We start from the raw sequence: 16,762 nt of genomic DNA on the forward strand, positions 1-16,762 counted from the left end.
CATCATAATTATGGGACTACATAGTACCTGGTACTGGATTACCTGAAGTAGTTTTTATAAAACGTCGTCTGCGTGGGTCCTTCTGATTCGACTATATCAACCGTGAAGTGTAAAAGTTTATTTTCATGAATATAGAATACATTATGACATAGTGTATTATGTAAATGAAATTAATATTTATTGCATAAATTGTATATGTGATGTTTTAAATAAATATTATTCGTGTCACTCATTTTATCATCTCCAACATTTAACAGAAATACAATTGTCAATTTTAGATATATATTATAAAAAAAACTACTAAATACATATTTTATAAATAAACTATAATTATTATTTGAATGATCATATTATTAACGACATAAGCATGGTCAATTATTTATTAATAATATGCTATATTTATATATTTAAGCATGATAATTATTTTTATTTTGTAAATCCTCCTGTATACTGTAGAAACATTTACTTCTTATATACTCATACGCAGTTCTTCTTAGTATATATAAATCTTTTTATGTGAATATATAGCCAACAGTTACTATTTCCCATCTAGCTGGACTCTCAGTTTATTTGCCGTTGTAATCGTATAAAAAACTGTAAATGGCGAATGAGTAACGACTACTATATAAACACTTAGTAGCTCACAAACCAATTCTAGTTTTATATCTCTAGAAAATAGACAATAAAGTAGACTATGAGCAACTCTATATAAACTCTGTATATCTTTATGTGAGAAATAAATTCTTATTTCTTCTAAATTTTTAATGTGATTGCCGCTTGGACGTCATAATCTGGACGGTACTAAAACACTCTATTGTCAATATACCAGAAATATTAGATCTATAAGTAATATAGTCTAATAACCACATTTCTAGCAATGTACCATGTCAGGTTGACCTCCACGCCGTTCCCCCTGGAAACCATTGTGGTTAATTCCTGATGAACACACCACGATGCCTATCCTCCACTGATGCTCTGCCAGTGTAGCATAGGCAAGTGGACTATTCCATTATTAAAAAAATGTCTCTTACAACTCTCGTATAATAGTCGCGGCAGTATATTTTTCCATTATTTATTTTTTATTTTACTTCTTTTCCATCTATTAAAAGTACTTCATTCACGTTAGAATACTAATATAAAATATAGTATAATTCCTCTAGCCCTACCAGCACCAAGTGTGCTTTTTAGTAAGTAAAAATCCCACATACCCCACCCCACGCTGCCACCCTCGGTGGGTGGAAGTCTTTGGAACATTTTTCACATGTTAAAAAAGGTGCAAAATTTACTACTGTCTTTTATTTTTCTTTCTCAAGCACTTTAAAAACGTGACTGATACACTGGAGTTCCTGTCCATTCCTCATATATGGCCCTTGGAACACATAAATGACTGTATTATATTATTTGTAGTATAAAACTAGGGTGTCACCTTTTTTTAAAGAAAATGTAGCATTTTTATTGAGTTAATAAAATATTACTGATAAGAATATAGAAAACTAGTAATGTTGTAGATAGAATGTTGAATCTTAATTATTGTGAGCACTAACATGTGTTACAAACATACTCGTATTTAGTAGATACTTCTTCACATTGCTTACCTGGTGCATTCCAGATTACAGTGTAAAGAGAGTACAGATGTAAAATAGTTCGGCAATTGATTAACAATGATGTAATATTATCTTACCTATGGTATTATGTACATCTCGTACTATAATATTTTTATATTTCATATAATAAGAGAAGACTAAAATTTTGTAAGTTAATATACCATATATTTTAGTACGGATGGGAACCCTATTTATCTACATGACTTGTGATCAAAAATATAACGAGCATAATCTTTATATTACATATCGTACTTGTTCTCTTAGAATTTTTAGATTTAATTAGAATAGATGATATAATTAATAATGATGAAAAAGTGCTCCTTTCAGAGCTGTCGGGATCAAATGGGGATAAAGTAGCAACATTCACATGCAATTAATAACAATAGTTGCTATTACCTCAGTTGTATTCATTCTACAATAACTCCAGATTCATGTAGAGTTTTCATGAAGAATTTTCTTTATAATGCTGACCCAAAAGAAATATCTTTCATGTTACATGCACCGAGTCGCTCCCAAGACGCTAGTTCTAAGCGTACGAGCTTAAAGTTTACGATCCGCAATAGTTATGGGTTTCTCCCTGTTTCAAAGAGCAAAGATTTTAATAATCATATATAAAAAAAATCTTATTACTGAACTGTCATTTTTAAAATCTCAATGATAACAGATGACAGCTATGTTTCGATTGAAAGTTAATAAGACACTGAAATTATATTATTAAAATTACATTGACTAAGAAGTCATGCCTCAATAAATTTTATATACGACGTCTTGTATATACGATGACGGCCCCATACTAATTAGGTAGACCGTTAACCTAACTGCCCTTTTAAACAGATATCAAAAGAATAAGCTAAACAGCACCACGATCAAGAAATCATAAGGGCAGACAGTAACTATTAAAATGATTTTAAATATTTTCCGGATTCCAAATGAGAGGCTAATTGCGGAGAATAGAGTCCACATTACAACATCATGTATGCAAGGCAATGAATTCTTATTATCCTACGATTTCTTGTAATACAATCTAATTTTGTGTACTGCTTCTATAATGTACCTACTAACTCATAAACGCCTTAGAGTGATCGTAAAATGCACGGGTACTAAACATATTATACGGGTACTAGCATATTGCCTACCGAACATAAAAATTCGTGGATTTATTACTAAATAAAGATGTTAAATACGCGCGAACAATCCAAGGTCGTTACATGACGCCCTTTTCTCCCCTCGTCGAATTTGACATTGAACAAAACTGTTTTTTCCTTAATAACATCGTCTGTTTGTTGTGACATTTTCAGACGATAGTGAAAACATTCATTAGTACCTAATTTCACTTGCTAATCTGCGTGACATAATAAGTCTCATACTTATTATGTAACGTAGTTGCTAACAATTCCTTACAAATAAATTAATAAATAATAACCCAATTTACACGACTCCATCTATAGTCCCAAACCAAGCAGAGCGTGAGTTATAGTCCCATGTTATGCAGAATTTGCGTTATGGGTACTAAGCAACTGATAGAAAAACTTAACTTTTTGGAAACATATACATGATAAACATAAAATAAACGATCATATTCATGAATACCAGTGTTTGTATCCTGTGTTGCATCGAACCTGCGACTATGGGAAGTAATGCGTTATATAAGCCGCTTGATCACCGCTACCTCGTAAGATCTAGCCAATCTAATATACATTTTTGCGAATAGGTAAGGATGCTTCAATTGTAAAGAATACAATTAAGCTTGTACCTACCTGTATTTCCCAAATAGTTGTAAAAAATTAAAAAAAACTAGTCTTTAGACTGATCAAATAAGAATTGTTAGTTACAGTGTTATATACCTACTCACCTACCTAAGCCTCAGGTCGTAATCTACTTAACAATAAACCAGTAATAAAAACAAAATCTTAATTTTGAACATTAAAACAAATTTACGGCGGTCCATAAATACTTGACTTAATATAACCTACACCGATATTTTCATGGCAATGAAATATTTCATTAGCGACCTTGATATTTTTATAATGACTCCTTAATTTTTCGTACCTACAAAAATAATTTCAAGCTCCATAACATAACAAATGACCTCGATAGAAAACTATTTGCCTCCATAGGGGAATTAATGTTACCTACAACCAAAGTTAGACTATGGTTTACGTAATTTACCTTTATAATGTGGTTAGTGATTTGGGTAAGATGAGATAATAAGAAAACATTAGTTTTCAGTGAATTTCCATTTGAAAGCGTGTGGTTTTGAGGCAATTTAATTAACTCTAAACTAGCCCTTTACTACAGCATTATTTAACTTTAATGAAGCTGTAATAAGTTTTAATTAAAGTGTGTACCCGTATGAATAATGGGTAGTTAATGAGGGAAAGGAAATTGTCAGTAATGTGGACTAATAGCCCTATTGCTAGCAATGTACCGTGTCAGATTACCTTCAACGTGGTTCCCCCTGGAAACCATCATGATAAATTCTTGGTGAGCTTGCCACGATGGGCTAACTGACCTGACCTCATATTCATCTTATCATCCTACACTGGTGCCAGCGTGTACCGTTAGCGCAGGCGGTTCAACCAATCCATTATCAGCCATTAAAAAACAAATTGGTAGCTATTATGCGTAATTTATGTGACTTAATTATTGTTTTTATTCTAAATACATAATTATAGCCTACGGAAGCATATATATAGCGATCCACAAGTACGATAGCATTTTTGTAAATTGTGTACTACTTTTTTATTTATTATTTAAAAAGTCGTAATATTTATAATAGGCTATCAATTACTTGCTAATAACTAAGTATCTATTAGTAATTGATTGTATTTAATAAATAATTGATAATGGCTGATTATCATTTACAAAAATGCTGCTGTTTGTTTGGTGATGTACACGAACGACTAGGAATATCGATGACCGTAGTGGCTTTCCTTCAAGTGGACTTTTAGTTTATTTTCATTAACAGTTATTTTAAAAGGTGTACAAGTGTGAAACAACTTGATGTTTTTTGTAGGCATGCAGAATCTATCCATATCCTGTGCTCTGGTGTGCCTCATAGTACTTGGCAGTGCGGCTTTGGTTGGTGCATTCGGCGTCTGTAAACATCAGATAAGTGCTGTACTTGTCACCGGAGTTATGTACTTACTAGCTGGTAAGATATGTCATCATTATATAATTAGCTATTAACAGTACAATGCTTGATATAGACTCCTTCCATAGATTGGTACAAGGTCCGTACCTTGTTAGAAACGTTCCTAAGCTGTAGTTGTTTATTTTTTTTTTTAGCAATAAGGATTTTGGTACAAATGTGTCTGCATTGGCTCTGCCAGATTTATTTCTGCCGTTGAAGGTACAAGAATGACAAATTTCATTAAAATTACAAGTTACGAAAATTAGATTAATCCTCATAAATAGCAACGCATGAGATATCTTGGACTTTGTAATATAATATGTGATATCTGTGTTGTTGTTCATGTATGTTAATAATGGTTGCCACTTACCATGTAGCCGAATTTCAAACAAACTGATGTTGTTGAAATTGGAAATTGTATAAAAGAAACTCCCAATAGTTAATTGACACTTAAAATAAATTACATATTCTACACTAAATCACTATATCTGAAATGCAGCAATCAACAAATAGTGTGTAAACAAGTTCTCAATAAACTGAGATAGGTATAATGTATGTATATTTTACTATTTTCTTTGTTATGATTACATATATTTTTTTTCTTTATAGGACTGTTTGCAATGTTCACTTTAATGATCATACACTTCAAACGTATACAACGAGTATCTGCGAGAGGCAGTTCCCACGTGGATGATACCACGGACGGCGTGGTGGGCCCACAAGCGCCCGCCTTACCACTACTTTCAGCCAGAGAATTCTACAACTCGTGGTCACTTGAACTCGGGTGGGGGGGAGTCGCGTTAGCAACAACTACATCTTTACTATGGATATTGCTGTCAAAAATAATGAGATACAACCCTATATCCGCTATGTTATTGTAAAATATCTTCCCTGATAATATATAGTCAATTAAACATCGATTTTAAAGACGGTATACAATACGGTCAATTTTCGATTGTCGAGGTCTACGTTGTTACTTTGTTAGTGATGTCATCTACTTCCTTGCGACGTTTGAAATTTAAATATCGAATATTCAACGAATTAAAAAAATAGGAATCAAACATAAATATTTTTTTTAATGTTATAGGGCCTGCGCAGGCGATGGACTTTTAAATAAAATGCTAAAACTTTGTGTGTTATGTCCAATTACTTATTTCCTATTACTGAAGTAGATATTGTACTAAGAAACAAAAATAAGTGACATCCTCTACGACATACTTAATGGTAGATGTCACCGTACTTGCCATTCAAATAAAAAAAAAAAAGGTAGGTATGTATATTTTGGTGATCAAAAAATTATTTCAAGGATTACCTTCTCCTGCGCAAGTCCATTCTGTGCTTGTATAAAGCTTAGTGCAGAGCTTTCAGCCGTCCAATGCTATATAATGTTATTGTTATGTCCCTTTCCTAACATACCTTATAGAATTTACCTTATCGTGTTGGCTTTATCAAAGTTTACCTAATATGTAGATAGTACCTAAAATTTCCTAAATATCTAAATAATGAAACATCTTTGTATTTCTAATAAGATGGAACTGCTAATCGCGTGATTGTTCGTTACAGTTATATGTCTTTTATGGTTATTATATTTACATATATATAGGATTATAAAAATCTATCTTGTAAAATCCTGATCATGTGGAATATGGAAAGTGTACCTACCACGAGCTTCATAAAGTCATAAAGTGACTTCTTCAAACGAATGTACATAGGTGGGATCTCTTCATATATATAAAATATGACACAAAAAGTTTCATTAGGCGACATTACATTATCAAAAAAACTATATAGATATGAATAATACAAATGCAGAGCAATAGAAATGTATGAAACTACTAATATATGTATTTCGTCTTGTACCTATAGCTTAGAAATAATCTGATGAAATCAGTTAACTTTCTACCACATACATATTTAGGGCCTTATATGTAATGACCTAAATATATGTAAATAATAATATAATAGCAACTTTCAAAGAACGCTGCCTTTACAAGTTATTTCTCTTTTTTTTTTTGTTTACATTTATATGCACACTCTTTCCTGTGTGAAAGTCGATACGCCCGTGAAAGAGCACACGAGTAAAGGTAGTTAATGAGAACTTTTAGCTCATATCTATAGGTAGAAGATTTTTATGTAATATAGTAAATCTTGTTATTTTTAATTGATAATATATGTAATGCAAGAATACCTAGAGTTATTGCTAGAGGATCAATATATAAATATTTTATTATAGATGTTACTACTTAGAATGTCATAATTATTAAAAATAGGTATTAGTTCCTGATCTCAAAATCACAATCATAAAGAAAAACATTAGATAACCGTCATTTTCTATTTAATCAGTTTCAAAACTATTTCATTTGGTATCATGGTTTGGGTGCTGTAATGACGTAAATAGAATACATATAAAAATAACGCTTGTAATAAAAAAAAGGATATTCTAAATGTAATTAAGATTTTTGAGCCTGTATAAGTACGTCTTTGATGAACCATTGAGCGCAAAATGTTAGAATTACCACGATATACTATAGTAAGTACAGAAACTTAAAATCAAATAAATATTTTTCTGCATTATAATATTTATCGATACCTACAACAAAAATGTTATGTGAAATTATGATAGTTATTTAAAAGAAAACGGGACAAATAAATTGTGTGCATTTAGTAATTATATGGTGCTGTGAAATTTTGTCAGTTTACATTCAAAGTAAAGAATGTGGTCGAAACAGATGTAAATAATTAGATACAAATTTCTATTGTATCAATGTTTTAAATTTACAGATACTTGTGCTCAGAACTATATGATATATCTGTATTCTACCACATCTATCTTTTTTTTCTGTTTATCCTGTAAAAGAAAGGGGAATTGTGTCCATACAACCATGTTTGCTTATACTACAATGCATATCTCTATATAAATTATCTCAGTTTCAATTATAAAGGGATCACAATTGAAACTCAAGTCAAAGGTTTGTATATAATCGCAATATTTTCTATTTCAATAATAATTATTGCGATATCGTTGTATATTGAAGTCTTTTGACATAAATTTGAGGTTTGACTTGACTTTGAGAGTTCAACTGATATTTTAGTATTATTTTTTAATAGCTTTGTTATAAATATCAGTCAGACAAAATGTCAAGTAATGTTATAGAGATTAGTTTACCGGGAAAAGCATGAACGTGCGATCGGCATGTATTGTTAATTGAATGTTAATTATTATATATAGGTATATAATTGTGCTGTGTAAATATTATAGAATGCTATATTGTTATAAAGAAACGATGTTTTAAAAAACAAAAACTCGAAACCTGTTGAATTTCCATCTATTATATATTAAATCAATATAGTTTAATATTGACACAGAATTTTGCACAAGCAGAACGTTTATTTCACCTTTAGAGAAATATAAATGATTAATAAATAAATAATTAATTATTAAATAATTATATAGTTATAAAAAATAATTAATATGTTAACTAAAATTTAAAATAAATATGAAAAAATTATTAAAAAGTATAAGTTTATTAGGCACAGTGTCAATAAATGTAAATTATGATTTCAAATTGTTGTTAGTAAATAGAAAAACTTAATATATAGCTTTTATCTCATGAAATGTCTTACTGCTGCACAAAACATTTCTTAGGAAATTAGACGATGCTATTTCGATTTCTACCAAGCATGTTAACATTTCCAAAAATTTGTACTAAACGATAATAAAAAGTGGTGCTCTTCAATGCACAATAGTAAATAGAGGATTCACAACTATAGCGTAAGTTCGGTCGATTCAGGCGAAATTAACTCACCATGAAGCTACCACCTAGCATCAGAAATCTTTAGAGGAAATCTTGATTGTGTTTGAAAAAGATCTCGTATAATTTAAATTATAGTTTGAATGGAGCGTTTATCTAGTACGAAGATATCTAATTTTAAGTTAAAATATAGGAATCGTGAAATGTGTTTCAATTTGAAAAATACTGGAATGGTTATGGACAAGCTAAAGGAATATATAAGTTTCAAAACCCTTTTAAGTAGCCGTTCAAACTCCGTTCAAAGATTGACTGCAGTTACCGTTCCGGGCATTGACTACAAAATATTTTTTATGTACGTAAATTAAGAATGAAATCAACTGCACGTTTTTCAAGTACGCTATAAACGTACTGGTTTATTGTCACAATCTATATAGACAAAGTAGTTTTCTGACTCCGATTTTAAAAATAAAACTAATCACTGTGCCTAATATACGATTGAAATACTCTTTTAATTCGTAAAATAAATTTTAATACATTAAATAAATATTTATTACATGTGGTGCGGCGGTGGCTATGATCTAGCCTTCTTCGATGGACTATATTGTTGTATAGGAAACTGGCTGGTCAAATATGAATGACTTACCCTTACTTCAATGTGCTTGTTCTTCAGTGGGCCCACACGGTTACGGGAATCTCAGGAATTCACTCAGGTTGATTACAACTATTAAGACATGCGTGCGATATGAGTGCGACGTGCGCGCGCGGCGAAAGCTATGACATCACTGATTATTGAATTAGCCGGGAGGGGTGTCAATGCACATCAACAAACCAGGTACGCATCGCGTTTGGCGTAACCATGCCCCCCGCCTTGACATAATGTCAAAGTAAAATTAACAAAAGAAAAAAAAATAAAGGAACTACACAATTGAACCTTATTGCGAATGCGACAAATACAAAAAACAAGAAAGAAAAAATACAAAAAATATCAAATGCGGAATTTACTAAATAAGAAAAATGCAAAGGATTTTAACTTAACTTATTAACCTATTATAAATGCGTACTACCTATCTTATAGAATACATATTATTGCAAAGGCAATGGACATAATTTTACCACTGGCCTTTGAAAAATACCAGCCTTTGTTTTGACTGAGGCAACGCGAATAATGCCATCCTTACCCTTATAAACTCGTGTTATAAGACCAAGAGGCCAATGTAATGGAGTTAAATTCTCCTGCATAACAACTACTATCGTGCCTTCCTGGACAGGAAAGGCCGGCGTGTTCCATTTGCGTCTCAATTGCAACGTATGCAAATATTCCCGATGCCACCTCTTCCAAAACGATTGAACGAGTTGGTCTAAAAGCTCGTGTCGTTTCAAAAGATGAGGAATAGCGTCACTTACGTCATGTGCTGGGAAGTGTTTTAGCGGTATAGTATTAAGAAAATGAGCAGGTGTCAATGCTTCCAGGTCCGACGGATCTGAACTTAAGACGGTCAATGGGCGAGAGTTTAATAGCGATTCTATTTGTGTAAGAACAGTCGTAAGTTCTTCAAAGGTTAAAATTTGTAGCCCAATGACTTTACTTAGATGGCTTTTGACACATTTTATATTACTTTCCCAGCATCCTCCAAAATGCGGTGCGTTAGGAGGGATAAGGGTCCATTTAATTCCATTGTTAGCTAATTCCTTATCCCAAACAGATCTACATTCTTGCGATAAAAACAAATAAAGTTCACGTAGGTAGGATCGTGCCCCTATAAAATTAGTACCATGATCCGTATACATGCATTGAATAGGACCGCGGCGAGCGAGAAAACGTTTTAACGCGGCAAGAAAACAAACTGTACTCAATTCACTTGCGAGCTCAATATGAACAGCCCGAGTGGTTAAGCACGTGAATAAGCAAACGTATGCTTTGCGAGTGGTTATACCACGACCGCGATAAGGGGTTACAAAAAACGGACCTGCGAAATCACAGCCACAATGGACAAAGGCTTTAGGAACTTCCTTCACCCTTAGTGCAGGCAGATCACCCATCGGTGGGAATGTAGGACGCGGTTTATTGCGGAAACAAATATTACAAGTAGCTACGATCGTGCGAATGATACGTCGAGCTGCGAGAATCCAATATTTAGTACGTAGTATTGACATTAACAATTCTGGGCCTGTATGCAGGTTTTTACGATGAAAGTGTGTTACAATTAATCGAACTATATGATCTCTGCCCGGAAGTAATATAGGGTGTTTATAATCGAAATCTTCATCAGAATGAGTCAGACGACCACCAACTCTTAAGAGATTGTCTGATAAAAATGGATTTAATTTAATTATTGATGCGGTACAAGGTTTTTTATTATATAACTTGCTAATATCGTTTTTAAAATGAAACCCCTGCACAGCGCGAATAATTATACGTTCGGCGAAATCCAAATCGGAACTGGATATGACGCCGCGTGGAAGAATGTTAGCGAACTTATAAATATAACAAATTACACGAAGTAATTTCATCCATGACGAAAATTTGCGAGCGAGCGAATATAAATAAGGTTCCATAGAATCTTCAATGGTAACCAGTGCGATAGGTTTTAATTCTGGAATGTCCGATGAATCCGCAGCAAGAAATGGCTTAATTGGCCATTGTCCCTTTGGTTTACAAATCCATGGTGGACCATTTAACCAAAGGGGGTGCGTTGCGAGTTGAGCAGGACTCAGTCCCCGAGACAGGCAGTCACTGGGATTGTCCGTGCCCTTAATGTGATAAAAATGCGTTGGTTCCATGTTTTCATGAATTTGCGATACTCGATTCGCAACAAACGTATGCCATTTGTGTGGCGACGAGTGTATCAATTTAATGCGACCGTAGAATCCGAAAATGCGAATACCGATTCTATGGGGTATCTTGGCGAATAAACTTGATAAATAATTTTGATTAATTTAGAAAGAATTACAGCGGCACACAATTCCAATCGTGCCAATGCAATTACCTTTAATGGTGCTACCTTTGACTTGGCACATAAAAGTGTAATATTTGAAGTACCATCTGGCAGTTCAATATACGCGTATACACAAGCACCATATGCGCGTTCGGATGCATCAGCAAATCCGAGAATGTTTAATTTGCAATTATCAATAACACCTATATGACGAATAAATTTAATGTTAGAAATGAGTGGTAATTCAGATTGGAATTGATTCCACGTGCGAACAATTTTTTGCGGGGGCGTTTCGTCCCAATCGAGTTTTAAAATCCAAAGTTGTTTAATTAAAAGCTTTGCATATAATATTATAGGCGTGACTAAACCTAAAACATCGAAAAGTCGTGCGACTGATGATAAAATATTGCGTTTGGTGCATGGACGATTAATGGGAGTAACTTTAAATGCGAAAACATCATCTGATGGAAACCAACATAAACCTAAAATTTTAAGCGTTTCATCCTTATCGAATTCCAGATTTTGCGACAAACGATTACTTTCTGGAATGTGCTCTAAGACCTTTTTACAATTGCTAGTCCATTTTGCCAGTTCAAATCCACCAGTCAAAAATAAAGCGGTGAGCTCTGATGCTGCCTGCGAGGCATCTTTACTATTCTTAACTGAACTAACAACATCATCAACATATATGTCTCTCTTTACAATTTCATGCGCGATTGGAAATTTATTTCCTTCATCGGAAGCTAACTGAGCTACAGTACGTAACGCTAAGTACGGGCTGCAACGTAAGCCAAATGCAACTTTATTAAATTCAAAGACTTGGAGCGGTTTATTAGGACTAAATCTATATACAATACGTTGAAAACAACGATCTTGCGGGCGAACTTTTATTCGTAAATACATTTGTCGCACATCAGCTGAGATGGCGACTGCGAACAATCTCATATTCAAGAGAATAATAAATAAATCCTGTTGTAAGGAAGGACCTGTATGTAGAATATCATTAAGCGAAAATCCAGTACTAGACTTCGCGCTTGCGTCTAGTACCGGCCTTATTTTCGTGGACACTTTGTCCTCACGTAAGACTGCGTGATGCGGTATAAAATAACTAGGGCTGTTATTTTCAATTACGTCTACGGGAGAAATATATTGTTTTTCTATATATTCGTGAATTACCTCATCATAAAGGTATTTCAGTTGCGGTTGCGATGCGAATTTACGTTCCAAATGATAAAATCTGCGTTTAGCGATATCGAAAGAGTTCCCTAAAGACTTAGAACTATACTTAAATGGTAAAGCGACTTCGTAGTGACCTGATTCGTTACGAGTGGCCGTTGTGGTATAAAAATCTTCACAGTATTTATCGTCTATACTTGTTATTGGTTTGCGATCTACTTCTTCAATCTCCCAAAATTTGCGAATTAATACTGAAACCTCGCACGAAGTGGTGGAACAGAACGAGAATGAAGAAGACGTAGAAGTTAAGGTGGGAGCTTCACCTAAAATAAGATAACCGAGAACAGTCTCCAACGCGTTTGGAGTACCAGGTGAATTTATAATTTTACCTCCAGACAAAAGGGTCGCGAATAGATTGACACCAATCAAAAGGTCAATTTCTGATGGTGTTCCCCACGTATCATCTGCGAGCGGAATATTAGTTAAGTAACTGAGCGCGCCAACATCAATTTGACATGTTGGTAAGTTACCTGTTATTTTATTCAAAACTAAAGCGCGAATATTATAATATTGCTCATGATTAAATCTCGATCGGAAAGAGAGATCAACTGCACCCTTAACTGGTTCAGTGGCGCCACCTATACCCTTAACGGTGGTATGTGCGTCCGGCTGCATGGTTAAACCCAATTTTAAACAACACTTAGAAGTAATATAATGCTTTTGTGACCCGGGGTCCAATAAGCAGCGAATGCCAACATCACTCCCATTACGAGCAGTAGCAAATACCTTGGCAGTAGCAAGTACTTCAGTCACATACGGCTGCTCATGAATGGACGATGAAAGCGTGCATAACGACTCCTTGTCTCCACCAGTGGTGGTTCCAATAGGAACGGGAGGTGGTTCTAATCGTGTCTGTTGTGTGGGTTGTGTGTGCGCAAGCGGAGGCAATTGCGACGAAGAAGATGGTGGTAATTGGCGACCGTGCGTATAAGATGTCTGTGCGTTTTTCGTACCCTGAGATACTTGCGTAGGTGCGGAATTATTATTTTTAAAACAAAGCAACGTATGATGTCTCGGATTGTTACAATTTCGACAGGCGGAAGTTGATTGACAACTGAAAGAGTTATGTTGACTACTTAGACATCTAGTACACATACGGTTAGTTTTAATATAATTAAATCGATCATTAATTGTGAAAGTTGAAAATTGTTTACATTTATATAATTGAGAATGTGAATCACCTTTACATAAGGAACAATAAATGCGTTGCGTAGGATTAGTACCTAAATGTACGTGGCGATCGAGCGATCGATCGTTGATGCGACTGTGCACGACCACTGGCGGACGCGGCGGCGGGACCGTCCAACTTGGTGGCGGCAGCGGCGCCGGCGGTGCGGTTACACGTGCGTTGTAATATTTTTACGTGTTGACGTATAAATTTTATAAAATTTTCAAACTGCGGTATGTCATCTTCTCCTCTAATTGATGACTCATACGACTGCGCGGTAGCCTGATCTAATGCCTTTAATCCCATATAAATAAATATAAAATCATCCAGCTTTTCAATTTTAAGTTGCTTTAATGCTGCGATAGTCGACGAGAAAGTATCAATAAATTTTTCTAAGTTTATTGCCGAAGGACCGTTAATTGATTTTAAAGAAAATAATTTATCTAAATATGACGTTGCAAGAGAGCGTTTATATTGATACTTGTCGATTAAAGCTTGCCACAATATAGGATAATTTTCGGCTGCTGGTACTAAGCCAGCACACAGATTTCTAGCCTTTCCTGACAGGTGACTCATAAGATAATGAAAACGTTCTGAGTCCGAAAAGGATTCATTGTCATGAATAACCTGTTTGAATGTTTCGTAAAAGAAAGGAAATTCTAAAATATCACCTGAGAAGACTGGTAACACAATTTGGGGGATCCTTACTGATCCCTGTTTGTTGTCTGGTAAAGCAGACTGACAAGCGGGAGCTGGAGTTCGCGAAGATTGAGGTTGTAACGAGACCGCCATCATCTTTATAGATTGATAATTAACTACATAATCAGGGTTTAGTTCCAAATTAAGGAGAATAATTTCATCGACAATTTTAACATACTCGGTGCGCATTTGATCGATCAGGCTAACTTTTGCAATAAAAACATTACGATGTTTCTCCATTTTAGTTTTCGAAGATAATTCATAAATAGACTGAAGTTGCGAAAAATATTGTGCACGTTTTGCTTCATACATTTTTAATTTTGCGTTTGTGTTAGCCATTATTATTATTTATATATATACTTCTTAAAAAATAACAAAGGAAAACCAATAAATGCGATATATAAAACTATGTGCGGTAATAACGTACAACTATACCTGTACTACCGTAAAAGTGCGAGCGATAAACAATAATAACGTATAATAGGTATTTAATGTACTAAATACCTACAAGACAGACAGATGTACTTGTAGCGAAAATAAGTACACAAATGCGAGAAATGATGCGCGATATAAACTAGCATACATAAAAAATATATGCTTACTATGCTATAAAACTACTAATTAATAATGCGAAAAATAGGTACAACTATTATCTATATATACCTATATGCGAGAAAAATAAAATAATGCATAAAGCAATATTTTAAATATGCGGTGCGAGAAGTAAATCACAATAACGTTTTAAACACTAAAGCGCGTGACAAATAAATTTATATATACCTACTCATAAGCGGTAGTATGTAGGTACATAAGTGCGACAATACGGAATGTAGGTATCGACCATACATCTACAAAAAAAAATATGCGAGCGAAACATAAACTATACATAAAGCGAAATCGAAGTGAGTGATGTCATAGAAAATCAGATAATATATCTATAACTATAACTAAAAAGATATAAAATAACTATGTTCACAACTATTATTTTACGCGGGAGTAGTCTAAAGCGTTGTTGTTAGTCACTGTGTCGATACACCAAGTATAACTTAATCATAGGTACGTAGGGCACGATCTTTAACCGACATGTATTGTATAAAACAGCTATGCGAACGAATACTCAAACAATTTACAATAACCAGCGTATTATACGGCGAGTACTGCAAGGAAATAAAATATCTATTACGAACAGAAATAAAATCGCTGCTTATCAATAATTATTCAGATTAAATAGTGTGCTTTCCCTGCTCACTTTCTTGTGTAAAGACTACGGTAACCAACACTAACAATCTTAACATTCAAACACTACAATCATCATACATAATATTCGACAGGTAATATTGTTTCGTCAAATAGTATAACGACAACTATAATATTTCTAGAAGCTTCGATCGATCGAACAATATCGATATAATGCGGGTGAATGTGAAATTAAATGAACGAAACAACGCAAACAGATATAAAGCGAAATTGAAGAATTGAGCTGCGAGTTATGAACAATTCATAAGCGACATAAATATAAACTTATTTATTAACGAAAATACCAATGTATCGTTATATTTGTGCAACCGTGGTATGCAATTTGAATAGATCCTATTACATGCGCAATAAGGTTCAATATTACATGCGAGTCATTCACTCGACTTTCACAATAGGAAAAAATTAAAACAAATTTTAAATAAATAAATTGCGATTCCTATTGTGATCCGGCGACGGAAGGCCAATAAATGGTGCGGCGGTGGCTATGATCTAGCCTTCTTCGATGGACTATATTGTTGTATAGGAAACTGGCTGGTCAAATATGAATGACTTACCCTTACTTCAATGTGCTTGTTCTTCAGTGGGCCCACACGGTTACGGGAATCTCAGGAATTCACTCAGGTTGATTACAACTATTAAGACATGCGTGCGATATGAGTGCGACGTGCGCGCGCGGCGAAAGCTATGACATCACTGATTATTGAATTAGCCGGGAGGGGTGTCAATGCACATCAACAAACCAGGTACGCATCGCGTTTGGCGTAACCAACATGTATAAATGATAATACGCTTTACGCACTTTTATAAAAAGGCGTTATTTATATTGTGATGTTGTATAAAGTTTATTTCAATTCATGTTGTTTGTTCGACGTTTTTGTTGAATGTTTTTTTGTACTTTGCATAAAGCAATATTATTTTGTTTAAAAGTTGTTTCATTTATTAAATTATCACCTATACTTACATCCTTGGTATTGCGG

The 16,762-nt window shown here is 34.0% G+C and overlaps 1 protein-coding gene across 1 annotated transcript in view; it reads left to right on the forward strand.

The window, feature by feature from the left end:
* The window catches only part of LOC131843851 (uncharacterized), a 47,769-nt gene extending 40,805 nt beyond the window's left edge, over window positions 1-6,964 (forward strand). The window contains exons 6-7 of the mRNA XM_059192608.1: window positions 4,621-4,758; window positions 5,347-6,964. Coding sequence (XP_059048591.1) covers window positions 4,621-4,758; window positions 5,347-5,618 — 410 coding nt within the window. The 3' untranslated portion in view covers window positions 5,619-6,964. The remainder of the gene's footprint in view (window positions 1-4,620; window positions 4,759-5,346) is intronic.
* The last annotated feature ends 9,798 nt before the right edge of the window (window positions 6,965-16,762 follow it).

This window comes from Achroia grisella, unplaced genomic scaffold, assembly GCF_030625045.1.
Source record: "Achroia grisella isolate CSIRO2021 unplaced genomic scaffold, CSIRO_AGI_Agris_v1 utg352, whole genome shotgun sequence".
In the NCBI taxonomy this organism is placed as follows: Eukaryota; Metazoa; Arthropoda; class Insecta; order Lepidoptera; family Pyralidae; genus Achroia; species Achroia grisella.